Source organism: Aquarana catesbeiana, linkage group LG01 (assembly GCF_042186555.1).
Source record: "Aquarana catesbeiana isolate 2022-GZ linkage group LG01, ASM4218655v1, whole genome shotgun sequence".
In the NCBI taxonomy this organism is placed as follows: Eukaryota; Metazoa; Chordata; class Amphibia; order Anura; family Ranidae; genus Aquarana; species Aquarana catesbeiana.
In genome coordinates this window covers 505,136,549-505,158,641 of record NC_133324.1, presented here as the reverse complement: position 1 = coordinate 505,158,641, position 22,093 = coordinate 505,136,549, and the positions used below count along the sequence as shown (strand labels likewise).

Below are 22,093 nucleotides of genomic sequence, written 5' to 3'. Positions count from 1 at the left end.
ATTAATGGACCCTTCAGTTTCCGCAGCCAAGAGAACGCCTTCTCAGCAGGCTAAAGGAGCTGGGAAGGAATCCGCATCACAGGCGTCCCCTGGGGGCAAGAAGTGGGTCAGCCACACGATCCCACCCCCCTTCTACAGCTTTACAGGACCATACGGCTGCCTCTGCGGGTGCTATGCCCGCCATTAGAGCACCCCTGCAGGGGAGAGTACATTCACCCTGTGCCGGCCTGATGCCTGGGACGGCCGGGACTGTTAACAGGAGAAGCGGAGGTTACCAGAGGGGAGCCGGCGCCGAGACTACAGCTCAGCGGGACCTGCGCACAGCTTCTGTCACAAGCCCTAGGCAGAGAGCGCAGCGGGGGAGGGAGAACGGAGCGGCAGCCTCCGGTGACGTCATCGGCCGGCGCCTGTCAGTGGAGCGCAGTACGGGCGGGATACATGAAGAGGCAGAGCGGTCGGAGGGAGAACTGTCAGCGTCTGAGGAAGGAGAGGAGGGGGCGGATGCCGGTCCAAGGAGAAGAGAGGATGATCAGCTGCAGGGATCCGGAGTGACGGCTGAGCGGTCTGGGCAGCCTGGTAAGTATCATCCATGTATGTCTTATGTGTCTGCTGTTATGTCGTCGGTGTCAGATGTCAGTGCAGGAATGTTGTCACAGGGACAGGTACAGGAGAAAGGGGGCTCTGTGGCTGAGGAAGGACAGCGAACTATGGGGGGAGGATGCTGTGATGGGCATTAGGCAAGACTCTGCTGTTCGTGAGATAGCTTTGCAGAACACGGCTGTGAGGGGGGGTCCTTGCTAGGGGTGCCGTCGGTGGTGCCGGCAACGGCAGCCGGGATGACTGGTGTGGCTGGACTGCTACAAGCGTTCATGGCAGGTTTCAGTGAGGTGCTAGCCAGGTGCGACACGGGGACAAGTGCGACTGGGGTTGTTTCCACGGCGTCTAGTGTGACTGGGGTTGTTTCTCCAGCTGCGCAATCTCCGATAATTTCATCAGGGGATGTGGCCAGCCAGGGCTCGCCTGGGGGGCTAGCGGGAGGGGTATCGGTGATGTCCCCCCAGGAGGGGGCAGGGCAGGCGGTGGTGGCTACCTCATCCGCAGAGGCTTCATCGCAGAACTCAGTCAAGGCGGCTGAGGAGGGTAAGAAGTCCATGGGGGACACCGAGGGTGTGCATTTAGCGGACGCGGCTAAATGCGAAGTATATGTATGCTTCGAGGGACCGCTGGGATCTCACTTAAAACAGGAAGTGCGTGACAGGATTTGGAAAGGTGAGTATGTGGAGATATTCTCCCTGTTACCCCTAGAAAAGTTTAACCTGGACAAGGTCAAGCCGGATGAGAGTAAGAAGGAGGAAGAGGAGAAGAGGCGGTACCGGCTTATTCCCAGGACTTTTGGGAATTGGCTACAGGCGGTCAATATTCTTGCCAGTGTCATCGGCGAGAAGTCTCCAGATCAGTGCTCCGCGCTGTTTTGTTACGCGGATGCTATTGGTGAGGCGCAAAGGGTGTACGGGGGAGTGTCCTGGTTGCGTTACGATGAACAATTACGTCAACGCAAGGCGCTCAGGCCATCAATTAGGTGGGACCACAAGGATATCAGCTTGTGGATGAAGCTGATGACCCAGGCGAGGGCGACAAACACCCCCTTTTCAGGGGGGGCTGGTGGGGGAGCAGGAACCGCGTCGCCATCGGCTGTTGGCAGTTCAATGAAGGGAAAAGTAGATTCGGGGGATCATGCCGGTTCCGACATGAATGCTCAGGCTGCGGGGGATCTCATCCACTTGCGAAATGCTTCAAACAAAACAAAGGTAAGTCTGGTGAAGCTGGCAAGAGGGAGGACGCCGGTGAAGGTGAAAAAACTAGCTCCATTCCTAAGTAAGTATCCTGATCAAACGGCGGCACGGCTTCTTTTACATGGTTTTTCTGTAGGTTTTAGGATCCCTTGCACTTTATCCGGTGTTCCTCCTGTCCCTGCTAATTTGTTGTCGGCACGACAACACCCTTCGGTGGTGTCGGAGGAATTGGCTAAGGAAGTGGCTTTGGGTAGGATGGCAGGCCCTTTCTAAACGCCCCCTGTAGCGGAGTTGGTTGTCTCTCCGTTGGGAGTGGTTCCCAAGAATGAACCCAATTCTTTCCGGTTGATCCACCACCTTTCATATCCGCATATTTTGTCGGTTAATGATGCCATTGACCGCGAGTTTTGTACGGTCTCTTACGCATCTTTTGACAAGGCAGTTAGTTGGGTTCGGAAGTTCGGCAAGGGGGCTCTTTTGGCGAAGACGGATATAGAATCGGCTTTCCACCTTCTTCTGGTGCATCCCGACAGCTTCCATTTGTTGGGCTGCATGTGGGATGGTCATTATTTTGTCGATCTCTGCCTGCCTATGGGTTGTGCCGTATCTTGTTCACTTTTCGAAACATTCAGCTCCTTTTTGGAATCGGTGGTAAGGGATGTGTCCGGTTTGCATTCCACAATTCACTACCTGGACGATTTCTTGGTGATTGGCCCTTCAACGGGCAGGGGGTGCCATATTTTGTTGGCCACGTTGCAATACGTCTTTGAGTTATTCGGTGTACCTTTGGCGCATGAAAAAACTGAAGGGCCGGTCACCACGCTGAAATTTCTAGGGATTGTGATTGACACGGTGCGCATGGAGTGCCGGCTCCCCTTTGATAAGGTGGAGGACATGCAGGCAGCAGTGTCCTTTGCCCTCAGCAGCAACAAGATTCGCTTGCGTTCCTTGCAGTCATTGTTGGGCAAGTTGAATTTTGCGTGCCGCATTATGCCCATGGGCAGGATCTTCTGCAGGAATTTGGCTTCGGCCACGTCGGGGGTCAAGGCACCGCACCATTTTGTCTAAGGCACACAGAGACGATTTGCAGGTATGGCAGTTGTTCCTGGCACAGTTCAATGGTAGGTCATTGTGGATGGATGAAATGGTTTCTGCGTGCGACTTGGAGCTTTATACGGATGCGGCCGGGGCAGTCGTTTACGGAGTAATCTTGGGGAGTCAGTGGAGTGCTGGTGAATGGCCGGAGTCATGGCGCAAGGCGGACTTACTGGGTAATCTGGTGCTGTTGGAGCTATTTCCCCTTGTGATGGCGGTGGAAATTTGGCAGCAGGAATTTAGGAACAAACGGGTTCTTTTTCACTGTGACAATCTGGGGGTTGTACAGGCTATTAACAAAATTTCCGCTTCTTCCCCACCGGTGGTGCGTTTTCTGAGGCATTTAGTGTTGTATGTTTGTGTCTGAATTGTTACGTTCGTGCTGTTCATGTGCCGGGTGTCACCAATAATGTGGCTGATGCTTTGTCTCGCTTACAGTGGGACAGATTCAGAATGTTGGCGCCGGGAGCGGGACATCGCATTCGAACGGTAACAAGGCTCATCAAGGATTCGGTGTGCACTGCTACGTGGACCGCATATGAGAAGGTTTGGGGGGAGTGGCTTTCACTCGAACGGGAGGTAGGTGGATGTACTAGCGAGGGTGACTATTTGTGCTTGGTGCTAGAATTCATTGGCAGGAATGTGGAAGGAATGTGGAAGGTGGAGTTTCCACATCCAAATTGGGTCAGAAAATGTCGGGCTTGGCTGTTTGGTTTCAATTGTCTGAGGTTGGGGATGTTACCAAGCATGCTTTGGTAAAACGGGTTTTGCGGGGCTACAGGCAGGGTAAGAACACAAGGGATTCCCGCCGCCCGGTTTCATTTAGCATGCTAGGGGCTATCATAGCTGTTATGGGTGAGGTTTGTTCCTCGCCTTATGAGGCTGCGCTTTTTAGAACGGCATTTATTTTGGCGTTTTTTGGGGTGTTCAGAATTGAAGAATTGGTGTGCAAGTCAAAACGGGGTGGTGGTGGTTTGGACTGGGCTGATGTGGTGCTTAGGGGTGAAGTGGTGTCTCTTTTAATTCGCAGGTCCAAAACTGACCAAGGTGGAAAAGGTGCATGGGTTACTTTGGGGGAGGTAAGGGGCTCGCCCTTGGGCCCTGTTCGGGCAGTTCGAGAATGGTTGGAGGTCAGGGGCATGGACCGCGGTCCTTTGCTCCAACATTGTAATGAGTTTGCATTGTCTAGGTTTCAGTTTGGGGCTGTTTTCAAGAAGTGTCTCATGACTGCGGGTTTTTCGACACAGAATTACTCCTCCCATTCTTTCAGAATTGGAGCGGCCACCGAAGCGGCCCGATGGGGCCTGGAAGACAAGCTAGTGCGTCAACTTGGTAGATGGGAGTCACAAAATTTTCGACTGTATGTGCGGCCTCATCTATTGTGAGATTGGATAGGTCATAGGTAAGCACGGTTAAGTGGGGGAAGGTGATCATGTTTTACGTGTGTTTCTGTTTCTTGTGTTTTTCTTACATGTTGTGGGTGTTCAATTGTTGGTTTCTTGTCACGTGTTTTGGTGCTGGGGATTTGTGTTGTTTATGTTTTGTGTTACTTTACAGGTTCGGAATGTTTGGTGTGGATCCTGGGCCATTCTTATGTTTTCTGGGGGGCTAAGAGGGCTGAGGTTAGGCAGGATGGTCGTCAGTTGGGATTCTCCAGAGAACAGGTCAGGATCAGGTGGATCGGGGTCAGGGGCATGTTGTGGTCGAGGGTTTTTTCAGAAGTGCACCATTACGCCAGGCTTGACAGGCCCGCTGACGTGCTTCTACTTCATGTGGGAGGAAATGATTTGGGGCTCCGGGCGTCTAGGGAATTATGCAGAGACATTAAATATGATCTCTTAAGATTGTGTACCCTGTTCCCGGACACAATTGTAGTGTGGTCGGACATGGTGGCCAGGGCCTCCTGGCATTTGGCTGTATCTGTGGAGCGGATTAATAGAGCCAGGATCAAGATCAATAAAGCTGTAGCAAAATTTTTTGTCCACAACGGCGGTTTGGCGATTCGTCACAGGGAATTGGAGCAGGATCCGTGGTTGTACTTGAGAGGGGACGGGGTTCATTTGAATGCAGTAGGGATTGATCTTTGGTTCCTGGGCTTGCAAGACAGCATTCAAAGAGCTCTGTGGGTGTGGCGGGCCGCCCAGGCGTACGGTTTCAAGCCGGGCAACTTGGCAGAGGTCGTAGGGTTTTTGAAGGCGGGGATAGTGAATTTCTTTGGAAAAAGATGGGTTGGGCCCATCTATGGTAGGGGTGTACCTGCCCTAATAAGGGCGGGAGTAATAGTTGGCTGTATTGGCTGGTGAATTTGCCTAAATTTGTCCCAGAGCTGGCGTAAAGCACGGCTGGGGGCCGTAATAGGCGAGGTAGTGCCAGATACAGAAATTTGAGCAGTCAAGGGTGCCTTCAATAATCCTATGCAGTTTTTTCAAGTCAGTTATTTCTTTTATTAAAGTTTTGTTATGGTTTGTTTTTTGTGTAATAAAGAGGCTGCTATGGCCATTTTAACCCAAAAACAAGTTGTCTGGCTTAATTATTGTAATTTGGTAAGGTGGTAACTGGGTATTGGGTGATGGCATACAGCCGATAATGTGGGCAATACCCCAATCAAGTATAGTCTGGAGCTGAAGCGCAGCATAAGAGTAGGGCCAGCATGATGGGGTTTTTCCCTATAAGGCTATAGCAAGGTGGGGGTTGTTAAGAAAGTTATACAGTTGGTAGGAGGGTCAAGTATCAGGAGAGATATGATAAGAGGTACCCATTGGAGGATCATAGGGTGGGGCAGGGTGTGGCTGGGTGGTCCTAATGGGTTGCTAGGTGGGTGTTGGTCTGTCAGTATCACTTGGAATTTGGACAGCAACCGAGGAGATTCTCCCACCCTCCCTCCCTAATTTTTTATTATGCTATTGGGCGAATGTGATGTTTATTTGTGTGGGTAATTTTTGCGGGGATTGTATAGTGTCATAGCAGTTGGCAGAGGTATTAGGGTTTTTGAAGGTGGGGATAGTGAATTTCTTTGGAAAAAGATGGGTTGGGCCCATCTATGGTAGGGGTGTACCTGCCCTAATAAGGGTGGGAGTAATAGTTGACTGTATTGGCTGGTGAATTTGCCTAAATTTGTCCCAGAGCTGGCGTAAAGCACGGCTGGGGGCCGTAATAGGCGAGGTAGTGCCAGATACAGAAATTTGAGCAGTCAAGGGTGCCTTCAATAATCCTATGCAGTTTTTTCAAGTCAGTTATTTCTTTTATTAAAGTTTTGTTATGGTTTGATTTTTGTGTAATAAAGAGGCTGCTATGGCCATTTTAACCCAAAAACAAGTTGTCTGGCTTAATTATTGTAATTTGGTAAGGTGGTAATTGGGTATTGGGTGATGGCATACAGCCGATAATGTGGGCAATACCCCAATCATGTCCTTCAGCCCCCCCGTATTAGTTTTGTTGCCCTTCTCTAGACTCTCTCCAGTTCCAGCACATCTTATCTTAGGACTGGTGACCAGAACTAGATGGCATACTCAAGATGTGGCCCAATCAAAGTTTTGTACAGTAAAGTGGCAGGAATATAGTTTTATCCCTTGAGTAAATCTCCTTTTTATTGCATGCTAATACAGACAGTCCCCGGGTTACAAAAAAGATCTGTATGTTTGTTCGTAACCATTTGTCTACTGGGCACTTTCACCCCCTTCCTGACAAGGCCAATTTTCAGCTTTCAGCTTTGTCAAACTTTGAATGACAACACTGTACTCAAACAAAATTTTTATCATTTTTTTTCACACAAATTGAGTTTTCTTTTGGTGGTATTTAATCATTTTTTTTTTTTTTGCTAAATAAATGAATAAAACAAACAAAACTTTTTCATAGTTTGTTATAAAACTGATGTGTGCTGATGAGGCTGCACTGATGGGCACCAATAGGCTACACTGATGGGCACTGATGAGGCAGCACTGATGGGACAGCACTGATATGCTGCACTGAAGTGGTGGCACTGGTGGGAAGTGATGAGGAGGCACTGGTGGACACTGATGAGGCTGCACTTGATAGGCGGCACTGATGGACACTGATAGGTGGAACTGATGGGCACTGATAAGTGGCACTGATAGGGCGGCACTGATAGGAGGCACTTATGGGCACTGGTAGATGGCACTGATGAGGAGCAGCACTAATGGGCACTTATTGGCAGCACTGGTGGGCACACATTGGCAGCACTGGTGGGCACTGTTTGGACTGCACTGATAATCGGGACCCTGATTATCAGTGTACATGTCCCTTTTAGAGAAGCCGGTTATCGGCTCTCTTTTCCCTTCCTCATGCTGTGTGAAGTGCCGGTTTCTATTTACATCTGTGATCAGCTGTGATTGAACACTGATTGGCTCTTTACCTCAATCTGTGATCAGCAGTGTCTTCTGGACACTGTGATCACAGAGCGCACTGCCCACGCCCCGCAGTAGGTGTGCGGCGGGCGCGATCACAGGAGGCCATCAAATGACGGCCTCCCAGAACTAGCCGTCCGCGCTGTAGCTATCATTCAGCTATAGCGCGGTTCTTGAATTGCCTCCCAGGTGCTGGCGCTGCCATCTTGGCTAAGGGAAATCGGCAGTGAAGCCTTGCGGCTTCACAGCCGGTTTCCTACTGTGCATGCGTGAATTGCGCTGTGCTTTGTCAATGGGCCGGCTGCGGAGGAAAGAAGGGGGGCTGAACTTCTGGCTCACTTCACCATGGCATAGTGAGCCAGAAGTGTGAGTGGGAACCTGTCAAAACTAGGTACCTGCTCCCCCTACCCCCCAAAAGGTGCCAAATGTGACAACCGGGGAGGGGGCAGACAAGCAGAGCTTCCCCTTTTGGGTGGAGCTCCGCTTTAGGTTAAATTTGTATGTAAGTTGTAAAAGGTACATTTTTTAAGCGTAACTCCAACCAAAAAAAATATTTTTACATTTTTTGGATTGCATAGGGAAGGGTTAACATTGTAACATTTGTTTTGCTGTCTGTGCCCCTGTTCAAAAGATTTCACATCTCACTTTCTGTCCCTGTGGCAATTGGATTTTAAAAATGTTGAGTTGTGGAAACAAAGATTGGTGATAAATCCTCAGTGGAGACACCTTTTCCCATGAGAACTTTTACAGGAGTGAATTTCCCTTCCTAAGGGTTGATTTCCTCTCACTTCCTGTTGTCTCCTTCCGTTTGTAAGTGTATGGGTTGTATGTAAGTCGGGGAATGAAAAAAGGGGGCACAATATGGGCCCACTTTCCTGAGATTGTGGCCTCCCCATCCCAGGTTAGTTTAAAACATTATTAGTAGCTGTGGTGTTAATGGGCATTTAGGGCTGCTGCCCCTTTAAGGAGGAAAAACAGGGGATTTAGGAGGAACCAATCAGTGCACTGGGAATGTTCTGGAATATCTGGGATAGGTTATAAAGGCATAGCAGGAGAGGGGTTTTCCCTCTTTTCCCGTGGCCAGAGAAAGAAGATAGGAGCTCATACCATTGCCGTTATGAAGTCCCTGGTCAGGCAGCTCTTGGAGAAGGCGGGCAGTGAAGGAGGGGAAGCATGGCTACGCTACTGCCTGGCGTTAGCTGAAGAAGACGAAGAAGAACAGCCAAAGGGAAGCAGAGGAGGCGACATGGCGGTGGACAGAGACCAGGCACAGCTGAGTAGCTCGGGGCGGAGAGAGCAGGAGCCCGCCCAGCGTGATCGAGGAGGAGCACGCCTCCGGAGTGGAGCAGACAGGCTGCAGAAGAAGCTGAAGAGTTTCATGAGCCCCTGGGAAGAGTGGAGGAAGATGGCGGCGGCATGGCGAGTCTGCGCCACCGCGTCAGCATAAAGAGGCGGACTTGTTCGCAGTCGCCAGCAGGCAGGGGAGGACAACGGGGCCAGTCTCAGCAGCCCGCAAGAGAAACAAGGGGCCAGCAGCCCGCTCTGCAGTCTCCTAGACAGTAAGCAGCACTCGGTATGCAGAGGTGCTACAACGATTGCCGGTTGGGCATGCACCACAAGTCCCAGACCCCAGGGTGGTGCTGGAGGAGGAGTTTCAACAGGACGTGGTACAGCCTCCAGCAGCTGGTGAGTTAACACAATTAAGTGTTTTATCTGGTTTAGTAGGATTACTGTCCTCTCTTGTTCAGTCTTTATCTCATGTGTCTGTTCCTGCTGTCTCTCCAGCTCTAGTCTCTACACCAGTTAACCCTCCTGCTGCTGTTCTTAATATTCCTCCTCAGCTTAGCTTCTCAACACAGTGCTGTTGTTGGTTTTAATGTTGGAATTCAAAAAAGAAAATGTATTAGTTCCTGAGCCATTACAGACAGCTGCACCTGTCAGGGTTAACGTCCCTGAAGCTTGCATGAAAGACGTTATGTCCTGTGAGATGTCACCTCCAGGTGACCATCTAAGTTTATTGGTTAAAGAAAAAATTTGGAATGGGGAATTTATAGATATCCTTTCTCTCTTGCCTTTTCATAAGGATTTCATGGCTAGAACAGAAAAAAGGGGGGAAGAGAGGAGCGAGGAGGGCAGGCAGAGGCCAATCCCCAGGTCCTTTAACAATTGGTTGCAGGTTTACTGTATCTATTCTGGCATAATGACAGAAAAGCACCGAGAACTATGCGGGGGCCTGTTCCAGCATTTGGACCGCATTTTGGAGGCCTACAAAGAATTATGGTGGGCTGGGGTGGTTCTATTATGATGAGTCTTTCAGACTAAAGTTGTCCATTCACCCGTCACTCAGATGGGGAATGAAGGACGTGGGTCTCTGGCTCAATTTGATACTGCCACAGAAACAAGTTGCACCTAAACAAGCCACAGCTAACCCTTCAAATACACAAGTATAAAAATAGTGTAGCGCTAAGTGTCAAAGTAGGAAATTTTAAAGGGGAGCCATCTTACGATGGCCAGAAAATAAACCAAAACAGAAAATACTTCAAAAAATTCAGTAGAAAGTGACTCAATGAAAAAATTAATAAATATTGCAAAGTGACATGTAATACATAATAGCAAATACACCAGTGAGAGGTGAAAATGAAACCAAAGTATAAATGTATATATAAATAATTAATCAACTGTGAATAGAGTCCATATATATTCTAAAAAATATATTCCTGATAAAAGTCCAAAACCACCACCAACAGTCTCTGAGGATTAGCTGATGAAGACAACACCGGAGTATCACTGGTGGGTAAGGACGGTAAAAACCCCAAATCGATTGTGACGTCTAAGTGTGTATCAAAACCATCACCATAGCATCTGAAGAGGCTTACCGGAAGCAGGGGACTTGAACAGACATACGTCTTACAAGTCAAAAAAGCTTGTTTAGCCACCGAGGCTGGCAGGATAGGACATCAGGTATCTACAGCTTCAAATGGGGAAGGAGGGGGATCTACCAACAGCTTCACCCGTCCAGACGTATCAGTAGGTCAACCAGATGTTTTCAATTGAAACCATGAGAGAAGGAAGACTCACATGGCATGATATCGTTTAAAAAGCATGCATTTATTCAAGGCAATAAAAAAAGAAACACTCACATGGTATGAGGATATAAACAGCTTAGATAATATCAAACGCGGTGATCATAGAGGGTCCACCCGACATGTTTCGGCTCACCAGCCTTCACCCCAGATGAAGGCTGGTGAGCCGAAACATGTCGGGTGGACCCTCTATGATCACCGCGTTTGATATTATCTAAGCTGTTTATATCCTCATACCATGTGAGTGTTTCTTTTTTTATTGCCTTGAATAAATGCATGCTTTTTAAACGATATCATGCCATGTGAGTCTTCCTTCTCTCATGGTTTCAATTGAAAACATCTGGTTGACCTGCTGATACGTCTGGACGGGTGAAGCTGTTGGTAGATCCCCCTCCTTCCCCATTTGAAGCTGTAGATACCTGATGTCCTATCCTGCCAGCCTCGGTGGCTAAACAAGCTTTTTTGACTTGTAAGACGTATGTCTGTTCAAGTCCCCTGCTTCCGGTAAGCCTCTTCAGATGCTATGGTGATGGTTTTGATACACACTTAGACGTCACAATCGATTTGGGGTTTTTACCGTCCTTACCCACCAGTGATACTCCGGTGTTGTCTTCATCAGCTAATCCTCAGAGACTGTTGGTGGTGGTTTTGGACTTTTATCAGGAATATATTTTTTAGAATATATATGGACTCTATTCACAGTTGATTAATTATTTATATATACATTTATACTTTGGTTTCATTTTCACCTCTCACTGGTGTATTTGCTATTATGTATTACATGTCACTTTGCAATATTTATTAATTTTTTCATTGAGTCACTTTCTACTGAATTTTTTGAAGTATTTTCTGTTTTGGTTTATTTTCTGGCCATTGTAAGATGGCTCCCCTTTAAAATTTCCTACTTTGACACTTAGCGCTACACTATTTTTATACTTGTTGATTTTCTACTTCTTTGTCTTAGAGGTGTGTTAGCTGCTTATTGTGTTATAATTTTTCAACATCATCGGAGCAGCGCTGTACCCATTTCTCATCAACCCTTCAAATACAACCTTTAGAAAAGGCTGTTTTGCATGCAATGACAGTCAATGCCGTTGGAATGCTTCTTGCAAATACAGGCAGAAATGTTAATTTTGTACTGGCGCACATCTGGTGGCGAAGTGCTTTAAGAGAAATGCAAACGTGGGTCCTAGTCAAGTGCAGAGGGATATTTTTCCCAAAAGCCTGCACTCCAGTGAGGCTGGAAAAAATGCGCCCGTGGCTGGACAGTTACAGTACGCACACAAGGAGAAAGCATGTTTTCTCATTGAGGGATTTTCTAATGGCTTTCCATTGCCTTCCTTTTCGGGAGAAGGGTGTAAAGTGGTTAGTAATTTAAAGTCGGTGGAACTGTTTCCCCAGGTGGTTAGGGATAAGTTGTGCAAAGAACTTGCTGAGGGGAGAATTAAAGGGCCTTTTGAGAATCCGCCTTTCCATAATTTTCGTATTTCCCCCATAAGGAGTAATTCCTAAGTGAGAACCCATGGCATTCAGCATCATTCACCTTTTGTCCTTTCCGAAAGGTGATTTTTTGAATGATGATATCGATGGGGCTTTATGCTCAGTTTCATATGCAACGTTTGAGGATGCAATCAGCAAGATTAGGTCATTCAGCCTTGGGGCGTTATTGGCAAAAGCCGATATAAAGTCGGCTTTTCGTCTCCTGCCTATTTTCCCATCGGCTTTCCATTCATTAGGTTTTTACTTTGATGATTGCTATTTATTTGACAAGTGTCTCAGTGTCTCCCTATGGGATGTTCGCTGTCCTGTTCCTATTTTGAGGTCTTTTCCAAGTTTCTTCATTGGGCTCTTTGTGTTCAATCTGGTTCAGATAGTGTAATTCACTATCTGGACGATTGTTTCTTTGTCAGGCCATCGGACTCTACTCTCCCTTCTGAGTTGTTGCTGACATTTCGGGCTATGTCTCAGTATTTTGGTGTTCCGCTAGCAGAGGAGAAAACATGATTGCCTAGCACGTCATTGGAATTCTTGGGCATTGAAATAGATACTTGCAGGATGGAATTTTGTTTGCCTGATGCAAAGTTGAGAAAATTGAAGTCTTTGATAGCAAGGGTGTTACGGAAGAAGAAAATACGGTTAAAAGAGATGTATTCGCTTTTAGGCATCCTGGCCTTTGCGTGTAGGATTATGCCGGTTGGCAGAATCTTTTCGCGTCGTCTTTACCTTGCCATTTCTGGTCTGAAATCGCCTCTGGCCCACATTAGACTGACCAGTCCTCTTAAAGAGGTTTTGTTGGTTTGGGCTAATTTCCTTGATTGTTATAATGGGTAGTCCTTTTTTCAGGCTGATTTTATTCTTGCTCTAGATATCCGTTTGTTTATGGATGCTGCAGGCTCCAAAGGCTTTGGTGCTATCTGGAAATCGCATTGGTGCTGTGCAGCATGGCCAGAGTCCTGGGTAAAAATGCAGGCCACCAAGAACGTGGTTCTGTTAGAATTGTTCCCAATCATGGTGGTGTTGGAGTTATGGGGTCTGGATTTTGCGAATAGGCATATTCTGGTGGAGACAGATAATAGAGGAGTGTTGTATGCAGTAAGTTGCCTCTCGTCGAGTTCCTGGTTGGTGATCAAAGTGCTAAGGCAGGTTGTTTTTCGATGTCTAAAATTTATTATTTGGCTTAAAGCTAAGTATACTCCTGGGATTTTTAATAATATAGCCGATTCATTGCCCCAGTTTCAGATGGACCGTTTTCAGCTTTTGCTTCTGGAGGCGGACGAAGAAGGCCCAGAGGATCTGTGGGAAGTGATATGACTGTGGTGTTGGAAGCAATTAAGGGTTCGTTAGCCCCCAAGACCTGGTCAAGTTACTCAGCTGCTGTAGTTCTGGAATTTGGTATGATCAAGTGGTGGTTGACCACTCTGAAGTGCATATTTGGCTACAGCTTTCCAAAACAGATCAATGTGGCAAAGGCAGGTGGGCCAACCTTCAGGCGCACGATAACGTATTCATGTGCCCCATAGCTTCAGTTCGGCAATTCATGGGGACTAGGCCTCCTGGGGTGGGGCATTTCCTTAATCGTTCTAATTTAATGCCTCTTACCAAGCATCAGTTTGATGCAGTGTTACGAAAATGTTTGGAGCATATGGGATTTAGCAACTTTAAGTTCTCCTCCCACTCATTTAGGATAGGCGCAGCTTCGGAGGCAGCCCAGATAGGATTACCGGAATCAGACATTAAGGTGATGGGGAGGTGGAAGTCAAGATGTTTTCGGTTATATGTTCGACCTAATTTGTTTGTTTAAATTTTTTAGGTATACAGCACACAGTGTGGATTCTGGGACACTCGTTCGTAATGAATTTGTCTCTGCAGCCGGAATCTTTTCAGTTATATTGGAAGGGCATAAGAGGCCTTATGTGGTATCAAATTTATTTTCGCTTATCCAGGTTATGTCAAATATGGCCCCCGCCTTCTATTTTGGTTGTTCATTTAGGGGGTAATGATTTAGGGAACATTAAAACTTTAGACTTGCTGTTCATGATCAAGCAGGACCTCCATCGTTTTAGTATTACTTCCCCGGGTACAACAATAGTCTTTTCTGAAGTAGTCCCTCATCTTTCTTGGCTTTCCTCTGCTCAGAGGAGGGTTATGAAAAAGATGAGTAAGAGAGTTAATAGGGCGCTTGAAAAATTCATGCCGAGGATTGCTGGGTGGTATTCCAGGGTTATATAGGCCTAATGGAATTCACCTCTCGGATGTGGGTCTCGAAATTTTTAATCTGGGCCTGCAGTACAGTATTGAGATGGCCGTGGTGGTCGGCCGGTCTTGATGTTCAAGCCTGGCGTGTGGGGACTGTTATTTATATTTAAATATGTGGACTGCTGCTCGAGTTCTAAAAACTGAGCAGAAAGAAAACTGTTTTGAATTTATGACGTTATGTGATAATAATAAAAGAGTTATGGAAGATACATTGTTTAAACCAATAAAAGTGCAGCGGACAATTTTTTGCCAAACTGATGTTTTGTGTTTCATTTAATTGATTGTATCTGGGGAAGGTATTTGGTTGGGTGGGTGTGGCCTACAATCTCATGAAAAACGGGGCACAACATGGGCCCACTTTCCTGAGATTGTGGCCTCCCCATCCCAGGTTAGTTTAAAACAGTATTAGTAGTTGTGGGGTTACTGGGTATTTAGGGCTGCTGCCCCTTTAAGGAAGAAAAACAGGGGATTTAGGAGGAACCAATCGGAGCACTGGGAATGTTCTGGAATATCTGGGATAGGTTATAAAGGGATAGCAGGAGAGGGGTTTTCCCTCTTTTCCCGTGGCCAGAGAAAGAAGATAGGAGCTCCCTCTCTCCCGCCCTAGTCGCAAGCACTTTTATGTGGTAGGGTCACCCAGGATTCTAGGGGGGACTGTTATTTATATTTTAATATGTGGACTGCTGCTCAAGTTCTAAAAACTGAGCAAAAATATAAAGAAAAAGGAACCGCGCTAATGAGCTGTAAAAACACCTAAATTGCAGCTGCAACAAAAAACACTAATATCGGTGTATTAAACTAGGAAGTACATACTAAGACCCCTGAAGGGTCTGGTATGGATTTTGGGGGGGACCAATATGCCATTTTTTTTTAATTCCCCTAATTTACATAACAGACCTGAAGAGCCTGGTATGGATTTTAGGGTGACCCCCAGGCAATGTATTTTTAAATTTTGGTTCGGGGTTCCCCTTAATATTCATTCCAGACCCAAAGGGCCTGGTAATGAACTGGGGGGGGGGGGGGTTCCTATGCTCTTTTTTCAATGAGTTTTATCTATATTGCCGAGAGCCGACAATTCATTACAGCCGTTTTGTCAGTTTTTTCAATTTTTCCTTTAGAAATGTAATTTTGCTGTGGTATTGTTCTGGGAAAAATGCGCCACTTTACAGGCATACTATAGACACCCCCCCAGGCACGATATTTAAATGAATATTTCATTTTTATTGTTTCATTTTAAGCATTAAAAAAAATCACTGCTCCTGAAAAAACGTCCGTTTAAAAAAAAAAAAAATTTGCATTGATACTTGTCCCCTGGGGCAGGACCCAGGTCCCCAAACACTTTTTATGACAATAACTTACATATAAGCCTTTAAAATTAGCACTTTTGACTATTCATGTTTGTGTCCCATGGACTTTAACGGTTTTCGTGTGTTCTGCCCAAATTTTTTTTGTTCTTCTGCGAACTGCACAGGAGGGTGTTTGGCTCATGCCTATTTCTAATCATTTCTAATCATTCGTTGGGTGCAATCAACTAACAAACAGACCAAAAAACAGTGTCTGTGTTTTTAGCAGTGGCGGTGTGTCCGCCCCCTCTCTCCTGCCACCCCCTCTGACACCAATAGATAGATTCATGCATTGCCCCTATTCAGGTGCCCAGCCCCTTTCAGGCCATAGGCTCTAATAGGCGTCAAAAAAGGTCACTCAGCTGTGTTAGGAAAGCGAATATTAATTTGCTTTTCTAACACTAAACCGCCTCTCCGCCAATCAGGTGCTCAGATCTGTTACCCGTCACCTGATTGGCTGAAACAACAGGCACTGTGATTGGAAGCCTATCAGGTGTCCAAACATAGCAGAGGACGGGAGAAGACATCGAGCAGCTGTCCCACCAAGACAGGGTAAGTCCAGACAATGGGCTGGGGGCACACTGGCAGCATTTGATATGGCACAGTGGCTGCGTTGTGGGAGCAGTGGGAGCATTTAATGGGGCACAGTGGGAGCATTTAATGGGGCATAGTGGGAGCATTTGATGGGGCACAGTGACAGCATTTGATGGCACAGTGGCAACATTTGATGGGCACAGTGGCAGCGTTTGATGGGCACAGTGGCAGCGTTTGATGGGCACAGCGGCTGCATTTGATGGGCACAGTGGCTGCGTTTGATGGCACAGTAGCTGCGTTTGATGGTACAGTGGCTGCGTTTGATGGGCACAGTGGCTGCGTTTGATGGCACAGTTGTGGCGTTTGATGGCACAGTGGCTGCGTTTGATGGACACAGTGGCTGCGTTTGATGGACACAGTGGCTGCGTTTGATGGACACAGTGGCTGCGTTTGATGGACACAGTGGCTGCGTTTGATGGCACAGTGGTGGCAATTGATGGGCACAGTGGCTGTGTTTGATGGCACAGTGGCTGTGTTTAAAGGTACAGGGGCGGCAATTGATGGGCACAGTGGCTGCGTTTGATGGCAGAGTGGCTGCGTTTGATGGCAGAGTGGCTGCGTTTGATGGCAGAGTGGCTGCGTTTGATGGTACAGTGGCTGCGTTTGATGGTACAGTGGCTGCGTTTGATGGCACAGTGGCGGCAATAGATGGGCACAGTGGCTGCGTTTGATGGTACAGTGGCGGCAATTGATGGGCACAGTGGCTGCGTTTGATGGCACAGTGGCTGCGATTGATGGTACAGTGAGGCTGCAATTGATGTTTTTTTTTTCAGAATTTTTCAGTTTGTTTGTGCACCCCCAAAAATGTTGAGCACCAGCTGCCACTGCATTGAACCCGATTTGCCATGTAGTTGCTCACCCCTTTTTTAATCAAGGTCTTCTTGTAAGGTTTCAATATCCTGTTATGACGTTATTGCCCTACTTAGCTTTGTATTGTCAGCAAATAAAAAATTTAAGTTGTATATTCATTTCCACATTGTATTTCATTTCTAGCCTACTCCTATTACTATTACTATTAAGTCAGGGGTCCTCACACTTTTTAAACAGAGGGCCAGTTCACTGTCCCTCAGACCGTTAGAGGGCCGGACTATAGTTTAAAAAACAAAAAACTTTGAACAAATTCCTATGCAAATTGACAGTGTCGACGCATATTGTATTCTTTGAACACAGACACTATATTCTGGCATATGAGACACACAGCTCTTTCCTTGTACTGCATGAAAAAGTAATCATAAGTCCACTGTTCTTTGAATATCCTACACTCCGAGTCTATTTTTCTTTTTCTTGACATCATTGTTTCCTAGGGTTTCCAAATTGCTATTAGTGAAATACCAATATATATCTAGATATATATATCTAGATATATCTAGATATATATATCTAGATATATATATATATATATATATATATATATATATATATATATATATATATATATATATATATATATATATATATATATATATATATATATATACACTAAGCGCTACAAAAACAATATACCGGCAATAACTTTGCCCACACAGAGACATACAGACTGCACTGCCCATCAATGCAGTCTGATCAGTGCCCATCAATGCTTGCCAACGCAGCCCAATCATTCCCCGCCTCACCATCAGTGCAAGCCCCCCTCACAGCCAATGTCTCACTAGTCAGTGTGTGTGCACATCGGGCGTCTCCTGCTGCTGTGTCACGGAGCTCACTGTGAAAAGTTTGGGCGTGCTGTGATAAAAGTCCCGCCTTCCTCCTACCTAGACCAGCTCGTGTGACAAACAGAACACTGCCTCTATCACACGAGCTGGTCTAGGAGGAGGGTGGGACTTTTATCACAGCACGCCCAAACTTTTCACAGTGAGCTCCGTGACACAGCAGTCTCCTGCTGTGTTACAACCAGCCCGGCCTGTCGGAAATGAATTGTCAAAAATTGCTTGTGTCGTTATTACAATGCTGATGTTATGGTTAATGAAAGTGCATAATGTGACCATAGAATTCTTAAGTTTTACTTTACTTACCTAACGCTACTGAGAATCTGCTTTGAGGTTTTGTTATTTTCCTGCGCCAGTCTCATCATATCTAGAACGGCTAAAGCTAGACACTGTTCCTGAACATCTAAATCTTCTGGCACTTGCATGCGACCACTTATAAAGTCATTGCGACCCTGAAATTACATGATCAGATAATTTAACAAAAGGTTGTTATGATACTCACATATTCCACAGATTACAATACGTGACAGTCTAATAATCTGACTGTTTACCTCACGCTTCTCTCTTACCTGGCTTGACATTCCTTGTATTGTTTTTGTGTGTATAAACCCATTTAGCACCATATATATTAACCTTCATGTATAAGACAATATTTCAATCATTTTCCTTGATTGAAAGCAATTGTAAAGTCAAACTTTTTTCTTTTGAAATAATAAACTCATTATACTCACCAGTTCTGTGCAGTGGTTCAGTGGTTTTGCACAGAGCGGCACTCCTGGCTCCTCCTCTTCTCGTGTGCCACCATAGGAAGTGCTTCCTTAGGTGGGACATCTGCAGGCTCGCTCCCGAGCTGTTCTGCCTGCATCTGTTGATATACAGATAGCGGCTCGGCACCCCCCCATTTCTCATCAAAGGATTTGATTGACAGCAGCGGAAGTTCTGCCCTGTGAGGAGAGAGATTGAGGAGAGAGAGCCACTGCACAGTGCTGGATCAAGAATGTACTCAGGTAAGTGTGTGTGGGGGGGGGGGGGGGGGGCTGGGGGTGAAAGCAGCACACAGAAGGTTTTTTTACCTCAATGCATACCTTGCATTAAGGTGAACAACCTTCTACCTATTTAGTGTCTATTCACACTTGTACGGTTTGTCATCCGACTTTGGACATCAAATTCGGATGACAAGTCGCACCCCATGTTTTACAATGATAACCATTCGTATATATGTGCGACTTACAATTGCAGCAACTTCAAAGTAGTTCATGCACTACTTTGTTGCATCTTTAATGCAACTTGAGGGCCATAGACTTCAATGTTAACCCTCAAAAGTTGTATGAAAGTCGTACCTGAATGTTTTACATGCAACAGTTGTCCATTATCTTTGGTCAAAGCCAAAGTCGCATCCAAGTCATACCCATCCAAAGTTGCGTCAAAGTTGCACTCTAAAGTCCAGCTACTTTGGAGTCATACAAATGTGAATGCAGCCTAACAACCACTTTAAAATCTCTTTCAAACCTTTTTAAAATACACTCTTAGAGATTCTCTCACCCAGTTCTTTACATATGACAAGTAGCGCATTGTCGTAGGTAGGCAGGTTGCTGGGCAGGTAATGTGACTGCAGTGTTACAGTACAGGTAGTATCAGTGCTCCCTATTTTTTTTACAGGAATAGAGCTGACCTGCTAGTGGGCTTTTTGCTGCATGCACATAGGGATTGGAACACCTGTGACAAACACAGAATGCCAGCCTTTGAACCCCCAAAAAGCAAACATTAAAGAATATGTAAACCCAACATTTCATATTCCAGATAAGTGCCTGTTCTACCATGTACTTGTGTTAAAAAGTATCCTGTGCTCTTTGTATTGCTTCCTTTGTGTGAAATCCATGGTGTTCCTGCCAGTCTCCCTGATCTCGTATTAAAACTGATCACACTAGGAATGAGAGCACAGCAGTTTGTAATCCAATAATTATATTGGTGCTTAGACATGCCCCCCCCCCCCCCCCCCACATGTAAGATTAGTGTGCTGCTGTTTCTTCTGCCCCAGCTCTCTGAGCTCCTTTTGCTGCAGAGAACAGAGGGAATGTGATCCCTTGTAAAAAAAAAGGAGATAAAAGGGTGTTTATAATGTTTTTTTTTATCTATACACAAATGTTTTGCCTTTCATTTCTATTTTAAACCGAATAAGCTGTTTTACAAAGTGAGGGTTTACACATACAGTACTTTAAAGGGATTGTAAAGGTACATTTTTTTTCTTTTATAACAAAAATGGAATGGAATCGCACAGAGCATCCGGTAACCCCCTCTTTTCGGGTTCCTCACCGGCACTCCTGGCCCCTCCTCCATGGGGGCACTCGTGCGTGCTTGCACATGAGTCCCTCTGCTGCGTTCATTGACACAGACAGCAGGACTCCTTCCCGCCCCCCACTTCCTTGTCACTGGTTTTGATTGAAAGCACTAGGAGCCAATTGCTCCCAGTGCCCCAACAAAGCCAGCGAGACCTGGAAGCGAGGGGAGAAAAGATCTGCAGACGTGCGCGGCACTGGATCAAATGAGTGCTCAGGTAAGTAAAGGGGGGGCTGAGGGGGCGATGCTGACACCTAAACATTTTTTATCTTAATGCAAGGAATGCTTTAAGGTAAAAAATATTTAGACTTTACAACCACTTTAACATCAAGTAGATGTTATACTCATGCCTATCTCTCCAGGTCATGCTCTGACCCTTGAAGCATTTAAAAAAAAATAAATAAAAAAATATAAAAAATTAAATAAAAAAATAAAAAAAAATATCAGCTACCTGTCAGGTGTTGAGTAATAACATGTCATAAAAGTCTGTTTTTTTTTAACATGTATCACTGTAAGGTCGCCTTCACGTACGGTAGGTGATTGGGGCTGGTCTGCAGTGGCAGCCCGTGCATTGTGGGCCGCCTCCCTAACACCTCCACCACTCCCTCCCTATCCATGTGCCGGCCCCTTTCAGGATGCCAGACACATGAATTACTATGGCGGGGAGTGTGTATTTTGAAGCATGTGATTAGAGCCAGATGCTCTAATAGGCTTCAAAATAGGGTGGACTCAGGGCGCAGAGCACTGCGTCCCGAGCCCACCCTGTTGTGTGACGATAGCGAATTAATTTTCGCTATAATCACACTACAGTTCCTCCCCGCCAATCAGGAGGCAGGTCTGTGAGACCTGTTTCCCGTTTGGCCTAAGCACCAGGCGACCCTATTGGACGCCTAGCACTTTGGCAGAAAAGGAGACACACAGGGGAGAAAGCCTGAGGAGCGGACACCGTAGCCCCCACTGGAGGAGAGGTGGAGGACAGCCCCACCACTGCAGGAGAGGAGGAGGACAGCCCCACCAATGCAGGAGAGGAGGAGAGCCCTGCCACACAAGCGGGTAAGTGCCGCCGGACCACCTGTGGGTGGTCAGGCTGGTGGTCAGTGCCGCCGGTGGTCCAGTGGGTGCCACTTTGGTCAGTGCCCCAGGTTGTCTGGCGGGTGCCGCCGGTGGTCAGTGCTTGGCGGCGGGGGGGTTGCATGTTTGCCGCCCCCCCAAAAAGGTATCCCACCAGCCGCCACTGCTGGTCTGTGGATTCCAGCAGCAAGAATCAGACAGAATTACAAGTGATTTGCCTTGATTGTTCGTGGGTAAATGCACATGGAGCTGTTACCTGCGGTTAGAGACAGGCGATCAGCGCTGGGCAGAGAAAGATGCATCCAGGCTTAGACATCTGTCTCTAACCCAGGTAAAAGCTTCATGTGCGGATATATGAGGACAGCAATGGCTCCTCTCAGTCTGTCATTGATTTGTAAAGGCCATCGCTATTTACATACACCTGTCATCTGCTCATTCTTGCTGTTGGAATCTGTTGTATGCCCTTAAATGCCTCGGTGAAGCAAGCCTAAAATTTACCTGTATACTGTAAGGGAGGAATTTGACAATAGAGTTCTTCAATAAGACTGCTTACTAAAGTTTTTCTGCTTATCCTGTTGAATCATTCCTATTTTTTTTTTCATTTTGAAAGAAGTGTGTAGCCTTGCAATAGCAGATTTAGATGGACTTGACTAACAAATTAAAGATGAACACTTTATAAGCAGTTACAGCAACTGTTTTATTCCTTTTGGGATAAAGGTTTTGAGTACATAAATTACAAAAAAGCTGACCACTGTAAACATCCGTCAGTGGTAAATGGTTTGTCTCAACCCTCTAACTGCTACTTTTACTGCACAGCTTAATCTGTTGATAAATAACAGGTACATTGAGAGTTCAGACTTACAGGCCTGGATCACCAGGTGAAAATAAAGGAAAAAGCCTAAAAAGAAATAACTAATGCAGCCACCACATCTAAGAATCGGTAAGCCGCAA

At 46.3% G+C, this 22,093-nt stretch overlaps 1 protein-coding gene across 2 annotated transcripts in view; it reads right to left on the bottom strand.

Annotated features, from left to right (window-relative positions):
- Positions 1-22,093, bottom strand: part of JAK3 (Janus kinase 3) — a 207,916-nt gene that overhangs the window by 135,191 nt on the left and 50,632 nt on the right. For both annotated transcript variants that reach the window (XM_073593259.1, XM_073593268.1), the window contains exon 5: positions 18,041-18,186. In XM_073593259.1, coding sequence (XP_073449360.1) covers positions 18,041-18,186 — 146 coding nt within the window. The remainder of the gene's footprint in view (positions 1-18,040; positions 18,187-22,093) is intronic.